The 19,408-nt window shown below is 45.7% G+C and overlaps 1 protein-coding gene across 2 annotated transcripts; it reads left to right on the forward strand.

Moving 5' to 3' along the window:
• Positions 1–612: 612 nt before the first annotated feature.
• LOC121569753 (synuclein) lies at positions 613–18,729 on the forward strand. Of its 2 annotated transcripts, XM_041880928.2 has the most exons (6): positions 613–991; positions 11,760–11,801; positions 11,949–12,076; positions 12,467–12,505; positions 16,995–17,033; positions 18,336–18,729. In XM_041880928.2, exons 1-5 carry the CDS (start codon positions 871–873, stop codon positions 17,031–17,033), a joined length of 369 nt encoding a protein of 122 aa, XP_041736862.1. In that variant the 5' UTR covers positions 613–870; the 3' UTR covers positions 18,336–18,729. The 2 variants fall into 2 exon arrangements, with proteins under 2 accessions (XP_041736862.1, XP_041736869.1); XM_041880935.2 differs by lacking the exon at positions 12,467–12,505 and having other exon boundaries at positions 617–991.
• The last annotated feature ends 679 nt before the right edge of the window (positions 18,730–19,408 follow it).

Here is a 19,408-nt window from a genome sequence, read left to right on the forward strand (position 1 = left end):
CACAGTATATTTTACATTAGTTATCTTTTGTTTGTTTTTAGTCCCATCCTTCAGCTACCCCCAACCCCTCCCATCTCTGAAGACCATCCAGTTTTGATTTGTATATACTGTTTGATGTGCTGTTGACTTCACAAAATGACTTTTCATCAAATTGGGCAATCAAGTGTAAGATCATATATCTTATTGCTATATTGCATTGTATCATATCAGTATCTGTGTATCATATCAGTATCCGTATGGTATATTGCTGAGGATGGCATGTCAGTGAATATTATGGGTAATGAAAGAGAGGGAAAGCAGAGAATTGCAGTTTTGGTGTTGAATAGCATTTCAAATGTGTCATTCCAGGGTTGACAGACAGATAAATCCAGGTTTGAATAATCCACTAAGCCTGTGAGTGTATTTCTGCCTCTGTGTGCACAATAGCAGAAGAAATGGAGCAGCATAACTGAGAAACACAGCAGCATGCTTCTCTGCATTCCTCACCCACTTGTTCTCTCTTTCTTCACCTCTTCTCTCCCTCTCTCTCCATCGCTCTCTCCATCTCTCTCCCCATGTCCCTCCCTCTCTCTCCCCTCCCTCTCTCCCGCTCTCTCCATTTCATTCGCTCAGCTGCTCAACTTGTTAAGGGTGTCCCAATCTGCCTCAGCAGCCCAGATCAGTCCAGCCCCTCTCTCGCTCTCTTTCTCTCTCTCTCTCATAAGAGCAGTGCATGCACATACACTCGCACACACACCCACCTACCACGCAGAGACACACTCTCAGGCGCGCTTACACACACGCAGACACACACGCAGGCAGGCACAGAAGGGCACACCGAGCAACCTCATCTACCAGCTAAAAGACACAGCCCCATAACAGTAGACCAGCATGGATGCACTGAAGAAGGGATTCTCCATGGCCAAGGAGGGCGTCGTGGCGGCAGCAGAGAAGACCAAGGCAGGAGTGGAGGGGGCAGCTGCCAAAACCAAGGAGGGGGTCATGTATGTGGGTGAGTACAGGAGTGATGATGATGGGGGAAGGTGTGGAGGACAGACTGAGGTGGTTGACTGGAGAGGGTTAGCTGAAAATAGTACATCACAGTCTTTATGTGGGATAATCTGTCTTACATTTTGATCCTGTGAAGCCCTCCTGGTGTCCTTGTATTTGATGGATGAGTGATGGGTGAGTGCACTAACCCGTCTGCAAGGTTTGAATAAAATGGGACAGACAACCAGGCAGTGCATGGGCTAAATATGACTGGTGATGGGAACATGGATAAAGATAGGAAGGGAATGTTGAACAAGAAAAGGAGAATGATGGCAAAGGACTGAAGGCAAGACAATGGAGAGGAAGAAATTGATGTATTCTCTGTAGATTGCATATGCCTCAGGCAAGAGATGTTCTGTTCAAAGAGGAAAAAGTATGGATGAGTGGTACTGAGGTACTCTATTCATTATGTAGTGGGTAATGGCCAACAGAACATTGACAAATAATATTGATGGTCATAAAATTATTTGCACGCTCCCATCTCTCTACTCCAATCCCCCCCACACACACACACACACAGACAGACACACGCCACACACACACACACACACACACACACACACACACACACACACACACACACACACACACACACACATACACACACACACAGTACACCTGTTACACATACAGTACACCCACTTAATGTGAGAGGGGGATATGGATGAGGAAATCCAATTGTAGAGCACTGGGAGGTGATTGTACTGTGTGTGTGTTCACATAGGTGGGTGCGTATGTGCATGTTGACAGTACAGTATGGTGGTGCCGGAGAGAGAGGGAGGGGTCTATGACTCTGAGTATAGCTCAGATCAGCTCTGCTGTGCCACCCACCTGCCTGTCTGCCTGCTGCAGCAGTGAGATTTATCATGGGCGTATCAATTCTCAGTGACTAATGCAGCTAGCTCCACTGTCAGACCCCCCGTCAACCCAGCCCAACCCAGCCCAGCCCAACCCAGCCCAACCCAGCCCAGCCTAACCCAGCCCAGCCCAACCCAGCCCAACACAACCCAGCCCAACCCAGCCCAACCCAGCCCAACCCAGCCCAGCCCAACCTAGCCCAACACAACCCAGCTCAACCCAACCCAACCCAGCCCAACACAACCCAGCCCAACCCAGCCCAACCCAGCCCAGCCCAACCCAGCCCAACACAACCCAGCTCAACCCATCCCCACCCAGCCCAACCCAACCCAGCCAACCCAGCCCAACCCAGCCCAGCCCAGCCCAACCCAGCCCAGCCCAACCCAGCCCAACCCAGCCAAACCCAGCCCAGCCCAACCCAGCCCAACACAACCCAGCTCAACCCAACCCAACCCAGCCCAACACAACCCAGCTCAACCCAGCCCCGCCCAACCCAGCCCAGCCCAGCCCAGCCCAACCAACCAGCCCAACACAACCCAGCCCAACCCAGCCCAGCCCAGCCCAGCCCAACCCAGCCCAACACAACCCAGCCCAGCCCAACCCCAGCCCAACACAACCCAACACAACCCAGCCCAACCCAGCCCAGCCCACCCAGCCCAGCCCAGCCCAACCCAACCCAGCCCAGTCCAACCCAGCCCAACACAACCCAGCTCAACCCAGCCCCACCCAGCCCAACCCAGCCCAACCCAGCCCAACAAAACCCAGCTCAACCCAGCCCAACACAACCCAGCTCAACCCAGCCCCACCCAGCCCAACCCAGCCCAACACACCCCAGCCCAACCCAGCCCAACCCAGCCCAACCCAGCCCAGCCCAACCTAGCCCAACACAACCCAGCTCAACCCAACCCAACCCAGCCCAACAACAGCCCAGCCCAACCCAGCCCAACCCAGCCCAGCCCAACCCAGCCCAACACAACCCAGCTCAACCCATCCCCACCCAGCCCAACCCAACCCAGCCAACCCAGCCCAGCCCAGCCCAGCCCAACCCAGCCCAACCCAGCTAAACCCAGCCCAGCCCAACCCAGCCCAACACAACCCAGCTCAACCCAACCCAACCCAGCCCAACACAACCCAGCTCAACCCAGCCCCGCCCAACCCAGCCCAACCCAGCCCAGCCCAACCCAGCCCAACACAACCAACAACCCAGCCCAGCCCAGCCCAGCCCAGCCCAACCCAGCCCAACACAACCCAGCCCAACCCAGCCCAACCCAGCCCCAACCCAGCCCAGCCCAGCCCAACACAGCCCAGCTCAACCCAGCCCCACCCAGCCCAACCCAGCCCAACCCAGCCCAACCCAACCCAACCCAGCCCAGCCCAGCCCAACCCAGCCCAACCCAGCCCAACACAACCCAGCTCAACCCAGCCCCACCCAGCCCAACCCAGCCCAACCCAACCCAACCCAGCCCAACACAACCCAGCCAAACCCAGCCCAACCCAGCCCAGCCCAACCCAGCCCAACACAACCCAGCTCAACCCAACCCAGCCCAACACAACCCAGCTCAACCCAGCCCCATCCAGCCCAACCCAGCCCAACCCAGCCCAACCCAGCCCAACCCAGCCCAGCCCAACCCAGCCCAACACAACCCAACACAACCCAGCCCAACCCAGCCCAGCCCAACCCAGCCCAGCCCAGCCCAACCCAACCCAGCCCAGCCCAACCCAGCCCAACACAACCCAGCTCAACCCAGCCCCACCCAGCCCAACCCAGCCCAACCCAGCCCAACAAAACCCAGCTCAACCCAGCCCAACACAACCCAGCTCAACCCAGCCCCACCCAGCCCAACCCAGCCCAACCCAACCCAACCCAGCCCAGCCCAACCCAGCCCAACATAGCCCAACCAAGCCCAGCACAGAGCAGCCCTGAGCACCACTGACACATACAAAACACTGACACATACAGCACCAGTCAAAAGTTTGGACATGCCTACTCATTCCATGGTTTTTCTTTCTTTTTACTATTTTCTACATTGTAGAATAATAGTGAAGACATCAAAACTATGAAATAACACATGTGGAATCATGTAGTAACCAAAAAAGTGTTAAACAAATCAAAATATATTTTATATTTGAGATTATTTGAAGTAGCCACCCATTGCCTTGATGACAGCTTTGCACACTCTTTGCATTCTCTCAACCAGCTTCATGAGGTAGTCTTCTGGAATGCATTTCAATTAACAGGTGTGCCTTGTTAAAACTTAATTTGTGGAATTTCTTTCCTTCTTAATGCGTTTGAGTCAATCAGTTGCGTTGTGACAAGGTAGGGGTGGTATACAGAAGATAGCCCTATTTGGTAAAAGACCAAGTCCATATTATGGCAAGAACAGCTCAAATAAGCAAAGAGAAACGACAGTCCATCATGACTTTAAGACATGAAGGTCAGTCAATCCGGAAAACATCAAGAACTTTGAAAGTTTCTTCAAGTGCAGTCGCAAAAACCATCAAGTGCTATGATGAAATTGGTTCTCATGAGGACCACCACAGGAAAGTAAGACCCAGAGTTACCTCTGCTGCAGAGGATAGGTTCATTAGAGTTAACTGCACCTTAGATTGCAGCCCAAATAAATGCTTCACAGAGACACATCACAACATCAACTGTCCAGAGGATACTGTGTGAATCAGACCTGGCGTGAGTGATGGAGTGCTGCATCAGATGACCTGGCCTCCACAATCACCCGACCTCAACCCAATTGAGATGGTTTGGGATGAGTTGGACCACAGAGTGAAGGTAAAGCAGCCAACAAGTGCTCAGCATATATGGGAACTCCTTCAAGACTGTTGGAAAAGCATTCCTCATGAAGCTGGTTGAAAGAATGCCAAGAGTGTGCAAAGCTGTCATCAAGGCAAAGGGTAGCTACTTTGAAGAATTTCAAATATAAAATATATTTTGATTTGTTTAACACTTTTTTGGTTACTACATGTGTTATTTCATAGTTTTGAACCCTCTGCGGAAAGGGTTCTACATTGAACCCAAAAGGGTTCTTCAAAGGGGACAGCTGAAGAACCCTTTAAGGTTCTAGATAGCACCTTTTTTTCTAAGAGTGTAGAAAGAACACTGACACATTAGAACACTGATTCATACAGAACACTGAGACATGAACCAGCTCTATGTTACTGTCTCTCACCACTTGAATGCCCTGTGACCCTGTTACAGCACTAATAACCTCGTCCCCTATTGAGCACAACACATTTACGCCTGGGATATCAACGATTCAAAGTTGGCCTTAGTGGGAGTGACCATAGAGTTCTATGGGCGTGACCTACTGAGTAAAGTACACTACATGACCAAAGTTATGTGGACACCAGCTCATCGAACATCTCATTCCAAAATCATGGGCATTAATATGGAGTTGGTCCCCCCTTTGCTGCTATAACAGCCTCCACACTTCTGGGAAGGCTTTCCACTAAATGTTGGAACATTGCTGCCGGGACTTCCGTACATTCAGCCACAAGAGCATTAGTGAGGTTGGGGAATGATGTTGGGCAATTAGGACTGGCTCGCAGTCAGCATTCCAATTCATCCCAAAGGTGTTCGATGGGGTTGAGGTCAGGGCTCTGTGCAGGCCAGTCAAGTTCTTCCACACCGACCTCGACAAACCATTTCTGTATGAACCTCGCTTTGTGCACGGGGGCATGGTCATGCTTAAAACAGGAAAGGACCTTTCACAAACTGTTGCCACAAAGTTGGAAGAACAGAATCGTCTAGAATGTCATTGTATGCTGTAGCGTTAAACATTTCCTTCACTGGAACTAAGGGGCCTACCCCGAACCATGAAAAACAGCCCAAGACCATTATTCTTCCTCCACCAAACTTTACAGTTGGCACTATGCATTGGGGCAGGTAGCATACTCCTGGCATCCGCCAAACCCAGATTTGTCCATCTGACTGCCAGATGGTGAAGCTTGACTCATCACTCCAGAGAACAAGTTTCCACTGCTCCAGAGTCCAATGGCGGCAAGCTTTACACCACTCCAGCCGATGCTTGACATTGTGCATGGTGGTCTTAGGCTTGTGTGCGGCTGCTCGGCCATGGAAACCCATTTCATGAAGCTCCCGACAAACAGTTATTGTGCTGACGTTGCTTCCAAAGGCAGTTTGGAACTCTGTAGTGAGTGTTGCAACCGAAGACAGACAATTCTGACACACTACACACTTCAGCACTCGGCGGTCCTGTTCTGTGAGCTTGTGTGGCCTACCACTTCGCGGCTGAGCCGTTGTTGCTCCTAGACGTTTCCACTTCACAATAACAGCACTTACAGTTGACCGGGGCAGCTCTAGTAGGGCAGAAATTTGACAAACTGATTTGTTGGAAAGGTGGCATCCTATGACGGTGCCACGTTGAAAGTCACTGAGCTCTTTAGTAAGGCCATTCTACTGCCAATGTTTGTCTATGGAGATTGCATGGCTGTCTATGGAGATTATACACCTGTCAGCAACAGGTGTGGCTGAAATAACCGAATCCACTAATTTGAAGGGGTGTTCACATGCTTTTGTATATATAGTGCATTTGTCATCATTTAATTTGAGCGAATCACGTACAGGGGAGGGTTAAGGGGAAGGTGTTGTGGGAGATTTTTGGTTGGTAGATTCAACCAATTAAGCCAATGCCTACAGTATGCGCTGGGAGTTTCTCCCGGTCTTTCTGCATTGCATGGAACAACAACTAGATTAAGCCCCGGGCCGATTGTTTTCTTGAGCGGATGGTTGGGGGGCCGGAACATAATTACAAATAATTTGTAGACTGCAAATTGACCGCAAGAAGCACAAACATATATAATATTTGACTAAAACATAATAATTTCAAACCTTGCTTATGTTTGTATATGATCACGTCTCTCTATTATGCGTGGGAATACTTGAACAGAGTTCTTAAATTAAAATCACTTGATTTCCTGGTGTTTTACAGTTTATGTCCAACAACGAAAAAAATTATTCAGAATCCAGTTAGTGGGATTATCATTCATTGGATGTCAATAAACAGAGACAGAAGAGGAGGCCATATCCATCTTCATCCATCATCATAAATCATCCCCACCACACGGAGGCGGTCTGTCATCCACCCCGTTCTGCTGAAGGACCTAGTGGAGCCATTCAGCCAAAGAGGGCAGGGCCCATCACATTTCACTGTTGTATTGATCTTCACAGCACTGTAAAGAGATCATTTAACCTCTACTGCACAGCCAGATATCTTATCAGCATGACCAAGCTTCATTTTGGTCTATTCTCCTTTATTGTTTATCTTCGTTGTTCTTTCCCCTTGTTCTAAGAGAGAAGGGTGCAGTGTACAAATCCTCCCATCCCTGTCACAGTGTGCATCCCGATGCCAATCCACATACATATGCATTACTGGACTGACAGTCCGTTCTGCCTGTCTATGATCAAACAAGTGAGCAGTTGAGCGTGCAGAGCGTACTGAGGCTCTTACACACAGCCAAGCCCCTCCAGGCCTCCATCAAACACATTGTGTGAGTCATCTACAGTATGTAAGAGAGAATGGATTATGCTTTTAAAAAAGGAGAAGAATTGTCACAAATCCCCCCTAACCCTGATCTGCTGCCTCTGTTTATCTACACAGCCTCTCAGTGAGCCCTTATCCTGTGTGTGTGTGTGTGTGTGTGTGTGTGTGTGTGTGTGTGTGTGTGTGTGTGTGTGTGTGTGCCCATGCCCGCCCGTGCCTGCGTTCGTTTGCTACGTTCATCTGTTTGAGTGTGAGCACTCTATTCAGAGAGTGCGGGATTGGCTGATGTCTGTACGCAGTGTACTGTCATGTGACGCGGTCTCGTGTGAATTCACTACTGTGTGGTCCACAGGAGGCTGGTGGTAATGGCTGGAGCTTAATAAGTGGAAAGGTATCAAATGCCATTCCATTCGCTCTGTTCTGGACATTATTATGAGCTTTCCTCTCCTCAGCAGCCTCCTGTGGTGTGGTCGTATCATAACACACTAGCCTTTGAGCAGATGCATTCTGTGGTGTTTACGTGTGTGTGTGTGTGTGTGTGCGTGCGTGCGTGTGTGGGCGTGTGCAATGGTGCAGGCATGTATCTATAGTGGTGTGTGTGTGTGTGTGTGTGTGTGTGCGTGTGCAATGGTGCAGGCATGTATCTATATTGGTGTGTGTGTGATGCTCAGCTGCTCCTGAGTGGGTGGCAGACAGTCACGAGGCTATAGGACAGGGAGTGTGCTGAGCTGAGAGGAGGATGGGGGAAGGGAGGGAGGGAGAGAGAGAGAGAGAGAGAGAGGGAGGGGTAAAAGCTTGAACCCACAGTACAGGCTGTCTCCCACAATCACAGATGAGAGGTCACAGTGTGCCAGAGTGTCCCCTCACATCACAGCTGAGACGTGAATATACTACTACCCAGTGGCGGCTCCTGAAAAAATTCTCAGGGGGGGCAATTTTTCTGATGATTTAGGTGACCTACACACATTTTAAAAAAGATATGTCCAGCAACAACATGAAGACAGGGGCAGCATATAAGTCAATACCAGAAGCATTTATTGACTGATCTCAAAAGTGTTGGCTTACCAGGGTTGGTGGAGCCCTCAGTTTCATCTTTGCCTCGCAAAGCTAACTCAAACACTCCGCAAAACTTCACACACTGGATTAGCCGGCTGAGGATGTGGCGGTTCTTGCTAATGTCGTAGTAAATATATTTGTTATAGTGAATATGGAATATGATATGTTGAGTAAAATGTTGTGCTAAGATCTATTTAGGTCAGGAGCTGGTTATAAGTTCTGTTCCTATCCAATAACAATGGACAAAAGGGTCCTATCTTGTCAGCCTTGTCAGCAGGTGGCCAAGGACAACACCCACGCCATAGGCCTCTCAGTTCTTCCAACTCACGAGTTCTTGCTCTGAGGACACACACACACACACACACACGCATCATCACTGTTAAACACACACACACACACACACACACACACATACACACATCATCACTGTTAAACACACACACACACAAAAATCCCCTCTCTTAGGCTGAACATTTGAAGACAGAGAACCCGACTCAGAGCCAATGCAACAGTGACACTAGCCTGGAGGTGACCTCGCCCAACTCATCAGGACCAATCAGAAGATCAGAACTACTAGATTCAACCTACTTCATTTATTGCATAAAATGTCTGCACACAATGAAACATTGTCTTCAGATAACGAACGGGTCCGTGCACGCGATTCCAGATATCTTTACCTCTGAATAAACTGCCTTTATTATACCATATCCACCCTGTCCAAAGTCTCTACTTGGTCTCAGTTCTCCAGTAAACTTGTGATTATCAACACTAACCTCATCGTTGTGGCGGCGGACAGCTAGCCTGTATCCCTCATCCAGTTGAGTGGCAATGTTCACTCCCCAAAGCAGACAATCTCAAACAGCTATCCATGTGGGTCTTTGACAGCTCATGTTTCTTAATCTTTCCTGAAAGATGGTGCATGTCCGTTACACACCAGTCGCTGTCCAACCGGTGCTGTCTGCCGTGCCGCCTTCAGGGTGAAAGAGTAAGCAGGGGGTAGCAGAAGACTGCATTAGCTACATCGCAGCCTGCTAGCCAGGTTTTTCGTTCAGACTAATTTTTGGAAAATCCTCGGGTGTAGGACTTTCCGCCTTTAGTAGAAACCTGTTGAATTATTAAATTTGGTCTGGGAGGTCCTAATTGTTTCGTTGCCAATTTATCTTGATTTGTTCGCCGACAAAAAGTAACTTATTTCAAAGAGACAATCGAGTTGCACTGAACGCTATAGCAATCTTACCAGTAGTACGTGAATTGATTGACGCTGCTACCCGCTCTTTTCTTAGTTACGTTCATGGTTACGTATGACGTAAGCGCGTAAGTGCAAGCCCTCAGAAACCCATAGAGATTGTATTGAAAGCTCTGATATTTGAAAAAAAATAGATTTTACATGGGAGTCTATGAGAGACTTCTGGGCGATTTTCAACCTGACTGAAATCGCCCCAAAAGGGGGGGGGGCCATTTGAAGCACGACTTTAGCCTGATTGGACATTTAGTGGCAGATCAGACGTCTAGATTACAACACTGATAACTACTGTTGCCGTGATATAATTGATTAGAAAAAAAATCCCTTCCTTTTCCCGTTTGGCAGTGCGTCGCCCATATCGCCCTATTGAACACACCGCCCCTGCTACTACCACTACCACCATCACACACACGCAGTTACCTACGTATGTATGCACATACATACACACACACAATGAGAGGTAATGATCCCATTATGTCTGGATTGTACTGCTCTTCATTAATTTAGCCACAGTGTTCCTTTGTTAATCAAATTATATAACTGAACTGTACAGTGTGTTCTTTCAATTGATAAATTATGTTAAAATGTCATATTTCTTATTCATCCTCTTCTCTCCCCCTCACCTTCCCACTCCCTTTTTCTTCTTATGGTTACATCGTATCATAGAAGGATTAAGACGTTGTAGATTAATCAGAAGCAGAGAGAGCGAGAGAGAGAGCGAGAGAGAGAGAGAGAGAGAGAGAGAGAGCGCATGTGAGAGAGCACGCATGTGAGATCTGGTTCTGGGTACCGAGATTACTACATACAAAATCAAAGATGCTATAACATTCTGATGAGACAATGAGGTCCTGTATTTCAGTTGTTATCTTTGCATATAAACACTCTAACATGATATTTTGTGGGTGTGTAGTCATGTATCATAGTAACAGTATTTACCATCTCAGGTGCAGGGGAGGTAACTGTAACCACAGTCACAATGTCCCTCTGCTGATATGAAGCCATGTTAGATTCCTCACAAAAACTGACCTCATGTTACAACATCGATGGCTGCCTGGTGATATTACCCTCCTCTCTATTGATTACAGCATTAACAATACAATAGCCTGGCTCCTGTGTCTGTCTCTGTTTGCCTGTGTTCTACATAGGACAGTAGGACTTTAGCTCATGGCAATTTCCATGTCCCCAGTACTAAATTAGCCCATTGTCGTGTAGGGAGTGAAATAACAATGACACGCTTGACTTAAGAAATGTGTTTGTGTGTGGGGACCGGGGAGAGATTTTCAAAAACTCCCGGCTCAAAGGGGCAGCAGGGGAAACAGAGCAATGGCTTGTTGTGCTGGTGATTTGCGTGAGAGGTAGAGGTAGAGAGAGAGAGAGAGAGAGAGAGAGAGAGAGAGAGAGAGAGAGAGAGAGAGAGAGAGAGAGAGAGAGAGAGAGAGAGAGAGAGAGAGAGAGAGAGAGAGAGAGAGAGAGAGAGAGAGAGAGAGAGAGAGAGAGAGAGAGAGAGAGAGAGAGAGAGAGAGAGAGAGAGATCCACTCCAATGCTCCATGCCAGTTGTATTGAGGAGGTTGAGTGGGTTTGGCAGGCCAGCAGGCCTCAACCCATACAGCTCTGTGGCTGAAGGAATGACTGATCTTTTCTCTCCTCAAGGAGTCTTTGTGAGCCAGAGATGGGCTCAGCTCCAGGGGGCCCAGAAAGACAGAGCAGAGTGCTGTGGCAGAGCCTGGGAGAGAACAGACAATACTGGACTAGCTGAGCAGAACCCATTACTCTTAGAACAGACACCAAGGATCTGGCCCTATATAATAACCATTAGAGAGGGAGACTGTTTCTCTGTGCCCAATTCATCAAGTATTGAAGTGTTAGGGAAGCCTGGAGATGTTGATCTGGGTTTATTGTACAAAACCTGGTGTCCTCGCTAAGTTGTTCCATGTTGCCTTTGATTTGGAAGCTGTGCCCCCATCCAATGTTATGCGCTTTGAGTTTGAGAAACGATATTTAAACTATCTAGCCCTTATTACCATATTTTTAAGCAGGGTGTTTCTCTCTTTTACAGGGAACAAGACAAAGGACGGGATGGTAGCAGGTGTGAACACAGGTAAGCGCAACATTACCCACAGAAAATATCCTGCATTACATTTCATAAGTATACAGGGATCAGACATTTTTCACAAACTAAATTCTGAGGTGAAACATTGGTTTTTCCGAGGATAGAGTATGACAACTTCCTGTCCCCTTTTCCCAGTGGCCCACAGAACGACTGACCAAGCCAATATTGTCGGGGACGCAACGGTTGCCGGGGCCAACGAGCTGTCTCAACAAACAGTGGAGGGGATGGAGAATGCAGTGGTGAACTCCGGATTGGTGAACCAGGTGAGTCACATCCTGTCTTTTCATATTGTAAAGATGATGACAAACTCCTCTCCTCTACAGGGAACTGTGGGCTGGACGGTTGGAAGTGGTTGGATTAGAGACAGTTTAAACAGATTTGAGATCAGCATTGCGATTCCAGGAGAGGAGACTTCAACAGGTCCATCCTTCAACAATCTTATCCTGGTCAAAAATACAGATTTTTCCAAGTTGACTTGACGTATTAATGTTTGTGTGCATATTTCTGATTTTAGTGTCTTTGTTATAAGGAATGCTGAGTAAAAGGATCAAAGCTTACCTGTGTCTTCTATGTTTGTGTATGTCTGTCTGTGCGTGTTGTTGGTAACTTGTATTATTTATTCTCTTTCCACCCATAACTGTGGTGTCTGGCAGGAACAGGAAGAAGCTGTAGCTCTGGAGGCTAAGCCTGAGGTGACTGGTTTTGGTTCTGGAAGGGTGTGTGGTGGATAGTTTAGTAGAATGAATGAATGCACAGCATGATGCTTGCTGCCTTTATTGCCTTCTTCTTATTATTGAAGCACCATGGCTTAATATGCAGTAATAAGCAGTCAACTTGGGTGCTGGCTGCAGCCTACAGTAGTGTTTGGGTGCTGGCTGCAGCCTACAGTAGTGATTGGGTGCTGGCTAGTAGTCTACAGTAGTGATTGGGTGCTGGCTAGTAGGCTACAGTAGTGATTGGGTGCTGGTTGGTTTGAGGGTGCTCCAAATGAGCAAATTTTTCCTCAAGTGAATTTATGTTCATATTGAGAAAACATTTCCAATCCCAAATCATACAATGAATTCAAAGGAATACAGACCATAGAATTGTTTTCTATGCATATAAATGAAATAATGCAACAAATGTAAAGGTAGAGTATAGATACCTTTACAATTTTAAATTGATTAAGGTTAACCTTCAGTATAGTGTTGTGGTCATTTGTAGTGCAGTGAAGATACAGCAGCTGTGTCCCCGCTATATTACAGTCAGAGGCATCATGCCCAGAGGGGACACAGGGGCACGTGCCCCCTCAGATTTGTCTTGAAAAAAAAAGAAGGAAGAAATATATATATACAGTGCCCTCCACAATTATTGGCACCCCTGTTTAAAGATGTGGTCGAGGACTTCCAAAAATTCTCATTTTTTTTAAAACAACATAGAACCCAAATGCAAAAAAATAGAAAAATCCAACCTTTTATTTAAGTACATTACTTTGGTGTAAAAAAAAAAAATCACACATTTAGGAAAAAAAAAACTTGAAATCATGTGTCCCACAATTATTGGCACCCCTGATGTTAATACTTTGTACAACCCCCTTTTGCCAACAAGACAGCACTTAATCTCCTCCTATAACATTTCACAAGATTGGAGAACACAGAGAGAGGGATCTTTGACCATTCTTCTTTGCACAATCTTTCTAGATCATCCAGTGTCCTGGGTCCTCTCTTATGCACTCTCCTCTTTAGCTCGCCCCACAGGTTTTCGATTGGGTTGAGGTCTGGGGACTGAGATGGCCATGGGAGGACCTTGAGTTTGTGACTGCTGAACCATTTTTGTGTAGATTTTGCCACATGTTTTGGATCATTATCCTGCTGAAAGACCCAATGACGACCCATCTTCAGCTTTCTGGCAGAGGCCATCAGGTTTTTATTTAAAATGTCCTGGTAGTTCAAAGCGTTCATAATGCCATGCACCCTAACAAGGTTCCCAGGGCCTTTGGAAGAGAAACAGGCCCACAGCATCACAGATCCTCCACCATACTTCACGGTGGGCATGAGGTGCTTTTTCGGCATACTCATCTTTTGTTTTACGCCAGACCCACTTAGAGTGTTTGTTGCCAAAAAGCTCAATCTTAGTCTCATCTGACCAAAGCACACGATCCCAGTTGAAGTCCCAGTGCCGCTTAGCAAACTCCAGACATTTACGTTTGTGAGTGTTAGTGAGAAAAGGCTTTTTCCTTGCATGCCTCCCAAACAGCTTGTTGGCATGTAGAGAGCGTCTGATGGTTGTTTTGGAGACTTTGTGACCACAAGATGCCACTCTTTGATGCAATTCTGTGACAGTGAGCTTAGGACTTTTTTTTACTTCTCTTACCATCCTCCTCACTGTGCGTTGTGGCAAGATAAACTTGGGACCTCTTCCAGCCTTGTTTGTCACTGTTCCAGTTGTTTTAAACTTCTTAATGATTCCTCTGACTGTAGATACGGGCAAGTTAAGGCGAGTGGCTATTTTCTTGTAGCCATTGCCTGACTTATGAAGGTCGACACAAATCTGCCTTACTTGAATGGTGTGTTCTCTTGTCTTTGCCATGTTGACAAATGGGTAAGAGAATTAGGCCTCTGTGTCACGTCATATTTATACCCCCAGGGAAACAGGAAGTCATGAATTACTAATTAAAAGTTCCTAGATACCCTGACCAACTTTAGCAACTACAGAAAAATATATTTTTTAAAAAATCAATTAAAATTTTCAGCGGAATTGTTAGGGGTGCCAATAATTGTGGGACACATGATTTCAAGATTTTTTTTTTCTAAATGTGTGATTTTTTTTTTTACCACCAAAGTAATGTACTTAAAGAAAAGGTTGGATTTTTCTCTTTTTTTGCATTTGGGTTCTATGTTGTTTAAAAAAAAAGGAGAATTTTTGGAAGTCCTCGACCACATCTTAAACAGGGGTGCCAATAATAGTGGAGGGCACTGTATATATATACAATTATTATAATTGTTTTGTTTCTCTGTAATACTAATAGCCACCTAGCAATTTTATGAAGTTGGCTTTAGCTAGCCCAGATAGATCCAATCTCCCAACCTCATAACTACCTAGCAAGAACCCATTTCAGGCTATCAATTAAGTTAGAGTAGCTAGCTTGTCTAACTAGGTTGGCAGACTTTAGAAAATAAAGCAATATCTAAATGTACTGAATAAGACTCACATTCCTTTCACCCATCTTTTACCCAGATTTTAGCAGAGATGCAGAGAAACATTTTAGTTTCTTAAAAAAATGTATGACCAGTCAGGAGGATACAGACATCTCAAGATGTATGCTTAGATATGCAGAAAAATGACTTAATTCCACTCAACTAAATCTATATTATGTGTTTGTGGGTGAACATGCAGACATGGGTGAGTGTACGTGTATGTATGCCTGAGTGCGTGGGTATGCGTGTGTGAGTGCATGTGTGCGTTTGTGCATGTGCGCAGCCTGGTCTCATAGACTAGACGTTACATAGTAAATGTCAATCCGTGACACTCAAATTAGTATTACATTAGGTATGGTTACATAAGACAGATGGTTACTTAAGGCAAAAACGAAAGTAGGATGGTTGGTCGGGGTGGGTGGATGGATGGGCATATAATGTGAACGTCTAGCAACCCAAAGGTTGAGAGTTCAAATCTCATCACGGACAACTTTAGCATTTTAGCAACTAACTACTTCCTACTTTTGATCTACTTTGCAACTACTTAGCATGTTAGCCATCCCTTCCCCTAACCCTAACCTTAACCCTTTAACCTAACTCCTAACCTATAACGTGAACGTCTAGCAACCCAAAGGTTGAGAGTTCAAATCTCATCACGGACAACTTTAGCATTTTAGCAACTAACTACTTCCTACTTTTGATCTACTTTGCAACTACTTAGCATGTTAGCCATCCCTTCCCCTAACCCTAACCTTAACCCTTTAACCTAACTCCTAACCTTAACCCTAACCCCTAACCCTAACCCCTAGCCTAGCTAATGTTAGCCACCTAGCTAGAATACCAAACATACTGTATCATACGTTTTGCAAATTTGTAACATATAGTACGTTTTTGCAAATTCATAACATATTGTAAATTTAGCAAATTCGTAACATGTAATACGAATTGTAATTCGTAACATATCATACGAAATAGGTGATGGACGTCCACAAATTAATATATACCATACGAAATGTAACATATCATACTAAATGGTGAAATACTCTGAGACCAAGTTGATGTGCATGTTTGTTTGTGTTTGTGTGTGTGTGTGTGTGTGTGTGTCCTTTCTTCTTTCAGGCTCTTTGTAATGTAAAGCAAGAAGATCCCTCTGCAATTAAATTCACAGCTCTAACAATCTCTCCATCGCTCCTCTCCGCAGTATACAATCAACCACCTTCCTTTTTTAACCTCTCCATCTCGCTCTCACGGTTCTATTATGTGTTCATTTTCAAAGGCACTAAAAAGCCTTTTGTGGAAGAGAGTACAGTAGAGGCAAGGTCAAGTATAACAACCATAGCCATACCGATGATATGCCACAATCATTCTCATTTTCACAATCTCAGTCTCTGTTATATTATGTGGTTAGGACATGATTAAAGTCAGTTCTTGCTAGAATTATTGCCCATATTAATTAGAATCATTATAATATTGGGGATTGAGGTCATAATTATTCCCACAGCAATAAGTTTAATTATATTAACATTTCTACAACCAAATCAGGCAATGTTGCCATTGCCATGAATAATCATAATCAAACTTTAAACCATTCAGCAAACTATTACCATAATTCCATGCCGGGAGTAGAGATGATTGCAAAGGTAATTGTTGGGCATGAATCAACTGATGAGGAAACTGTCAATGACATATATTTTTTCCTAAGTGCCTGAGCCAGTAATTTTGCAATGCATGTTCTGCCATTGAAGCCTTAACTCCCCTACTAAAGAGATGCCTGTGCATGTCTGTTAACCAAAACCGTGGTTAAAATACACTAACATCTCAATTTCTTTCCAGCTTAACCCTCCTCCAAATCCATTACTCACATGCTCAGCTGGATATTGCATCAGAGGAAGTTGTCATCACCATCCTCCACTGTAGCAGCAACAGGCGGTTGCAGCAGTAGTAGTAGTAAGGATGGTATCTATTCATTCTCATGCTAATCCCGTTCTCTGTTTGTACCACACAGAGTGACTTCTCTCAGGCAGCTGAGCAGGCAGGACAGTAGGTGAGTGTGTTTGTAGGTATATAGAGGGATGGGTTCTGTGTGTGCTTGCGTGTTGAAGTATATTTATGTGCATGTGTTTATGTATGACCAGGAGCAATGTGGTATAACATCCATCTCCTCTTGGAATAGCCATATGCTAATTTGAGATGCTTAAAGGGGCAATCAGCAGTTGCTACATCCATTTTTGGACTTCTAAATTAATTATATGTACCCATTGATTCTTGACGAATATAACTAATAAATGCATCATTAGCTTAGTTCAACTGTCATACCCCATCAGAACTCAAAATATACGCTTGTTTTAAAGTTGGTAAACAAATAACATGTAAACAAACACTGTATAGCCTGAAAACATGGTTAAAACTATAATTTAGGTATCATGGATAGTCAGTCCTTGTATATATCGCTCTGTCTATGAATTTGAGAGTGGTTACATTTCTCCAGCCCCATCCCTCAGCTTTTTACCGAACCAGGGGTGGGGAGTCTGCATTGTTATTATTTCTACTGCTGATTGCCGCTTTAAGGGGGTCCTAAAATTGCTATGACATTTGATGTAGTGTTCAAATAACAGAAGGCGATCTACTAACATGTAAAGGTTGAGTTTTACTCAAGGGGCCATCGGAAAAAGCCTTAGCCCAAAGACCCAAGCAGTCATGATGACCATACAGTGACAGATATGGGGCTAGATGTGAGCTAGGGGATTTGTTACACCTGGGTATCATTCACTAACATCCTAGAGCAGGAACTACATGTTCTCATAAATTGAAAGCAGACCTTTTGATATACAGTATTTATATTACATCCACTTTTTAAAATGGGGCCCGAAATGAGGGTGGCACCCAAAACTGCCAGATAATTTTACATTTTGCAGACGCTCTTATCCAGAGCGACTTACAGTTAGTGCATACATTATTATATACTGGCCCCCCCGTGGGAATCAAACCCACAACCCTGGCGTTGCAAACGCCATGCTCTACCAACTGAGCTACATCCCTGCCGGCCATTCCCTCCCCTACCCTGGACCAATTGTGCGCCGCCCCATGGGTCTCCCGGTCGCGGCCGGCTATGACAGAGCCTGGATTCGAACCAGGATCTCTAGTGGCACAGCTAGCACTGCGATGCAGTGCCTTAGACCACTGCGCCACTACTCTGAATAAACAGACACATTGGCTAGTCTTTATCCATTATAATTGCTTAATTGGAAGGTAAAGTGTTTTGATGTATACCATCTGCAGTAGAAATCTGTGACTTCTGCTCCTCTCACAATATTTACCCTTTCTTTCTCTCTCCTCCTTATCGCAGGAGTGTTGGTTCTGACCTCAGTGATCTGCAGCGGCCTCCCTCGTCCTCTCTTCTGGAAGAAATCCTGTGTTAGCTGCTGCTTGTCCTGCGTCTCCCATCGTCAACTCTTGTTCCTTGGGAGCACCCCCACCCCCGGTGTGTCCCCTCTGATGCTTTCTTTGTGTGACTCGATTGAAACTAAACATTCTGAAAGATCCACCCCATCCACAACACCCCTCACCATACACCCTACACATTCCTGACCTTATGCCTTTACCGTCCATGTACCTCACCCCTGAATATTATCCCACCTTACCACTGTGACTATCCCCACCCCTCTATACCCTTTGCCCACCACTCCAGATCCCCCTACATGATACCACACATACACATACACAAACAAACAGTTCACACATGCATACACAGACATTGAGAAAGACTTCGCATAACAATAATTTTAGTCCTCTCCTAGAGGTTCGGCAATGTGAGACTTACTGGTAGTGTACAATCTGTGAGCTAATGTAATAACTGTACTTAAACAGTAGATGTATTATATCAGTGTATGCTTTGGTCAGGTTTGTTGATTAAGATGTGTTTGAAGCGTGTTAATTTAACCCCTTGTGTCTTAATGCCTGATGTCCCCTCATCCTTATTATGACAGAACAGAGGGTCACACTTTATTAGGATAGTCCGGATTTTCCATCTGTAGATGCTCTACAGATGGTCATACTATCAACAAGCTATCTGTTGATAAGCAACTGCTTACTAAGGTTATTGTTAGGGATAGGTTTAGAATGAGGGTAAGGGTTAAGGTTAGGGCTAGCGTTAGCGTTAGAGTTTAGGGTTAGGATAAGGGTTAAGGTTAGTGTTAGTAGAAAGTTAGTTGAAATGTTACTGATAGTCTGTAGATAGTCCATCTGTAGATGCTCTACAGACTATCCAAATAAAGTGTTGCCCAACAGGGTTCAGGGTCAGAGTGAAGGTGGAGTTATGGGTTAACAGCTCCCTGTCATCCCTCATATTGTCTTTTTACTCCCCTATCACATGACCCATCACATGACCCAGGCAGTCTCGCACCTGCAATGGGGCTGCAG

This window comes from Coregonus clupeaformis, chromosome 1 (genome assembly GCF_020615455.1).
Source record: "Coregonus clupeaformis isolate EN_2021a chromosome 1, ASM2061545v1, whole genome shotgun sequence".
Lineage (NCBI taxonomy): Eukaryota > Metazoa > Chordata > Actinopteri > Salmoniformes > Salmonidae > Coregonus > Coregonus clupeaformis.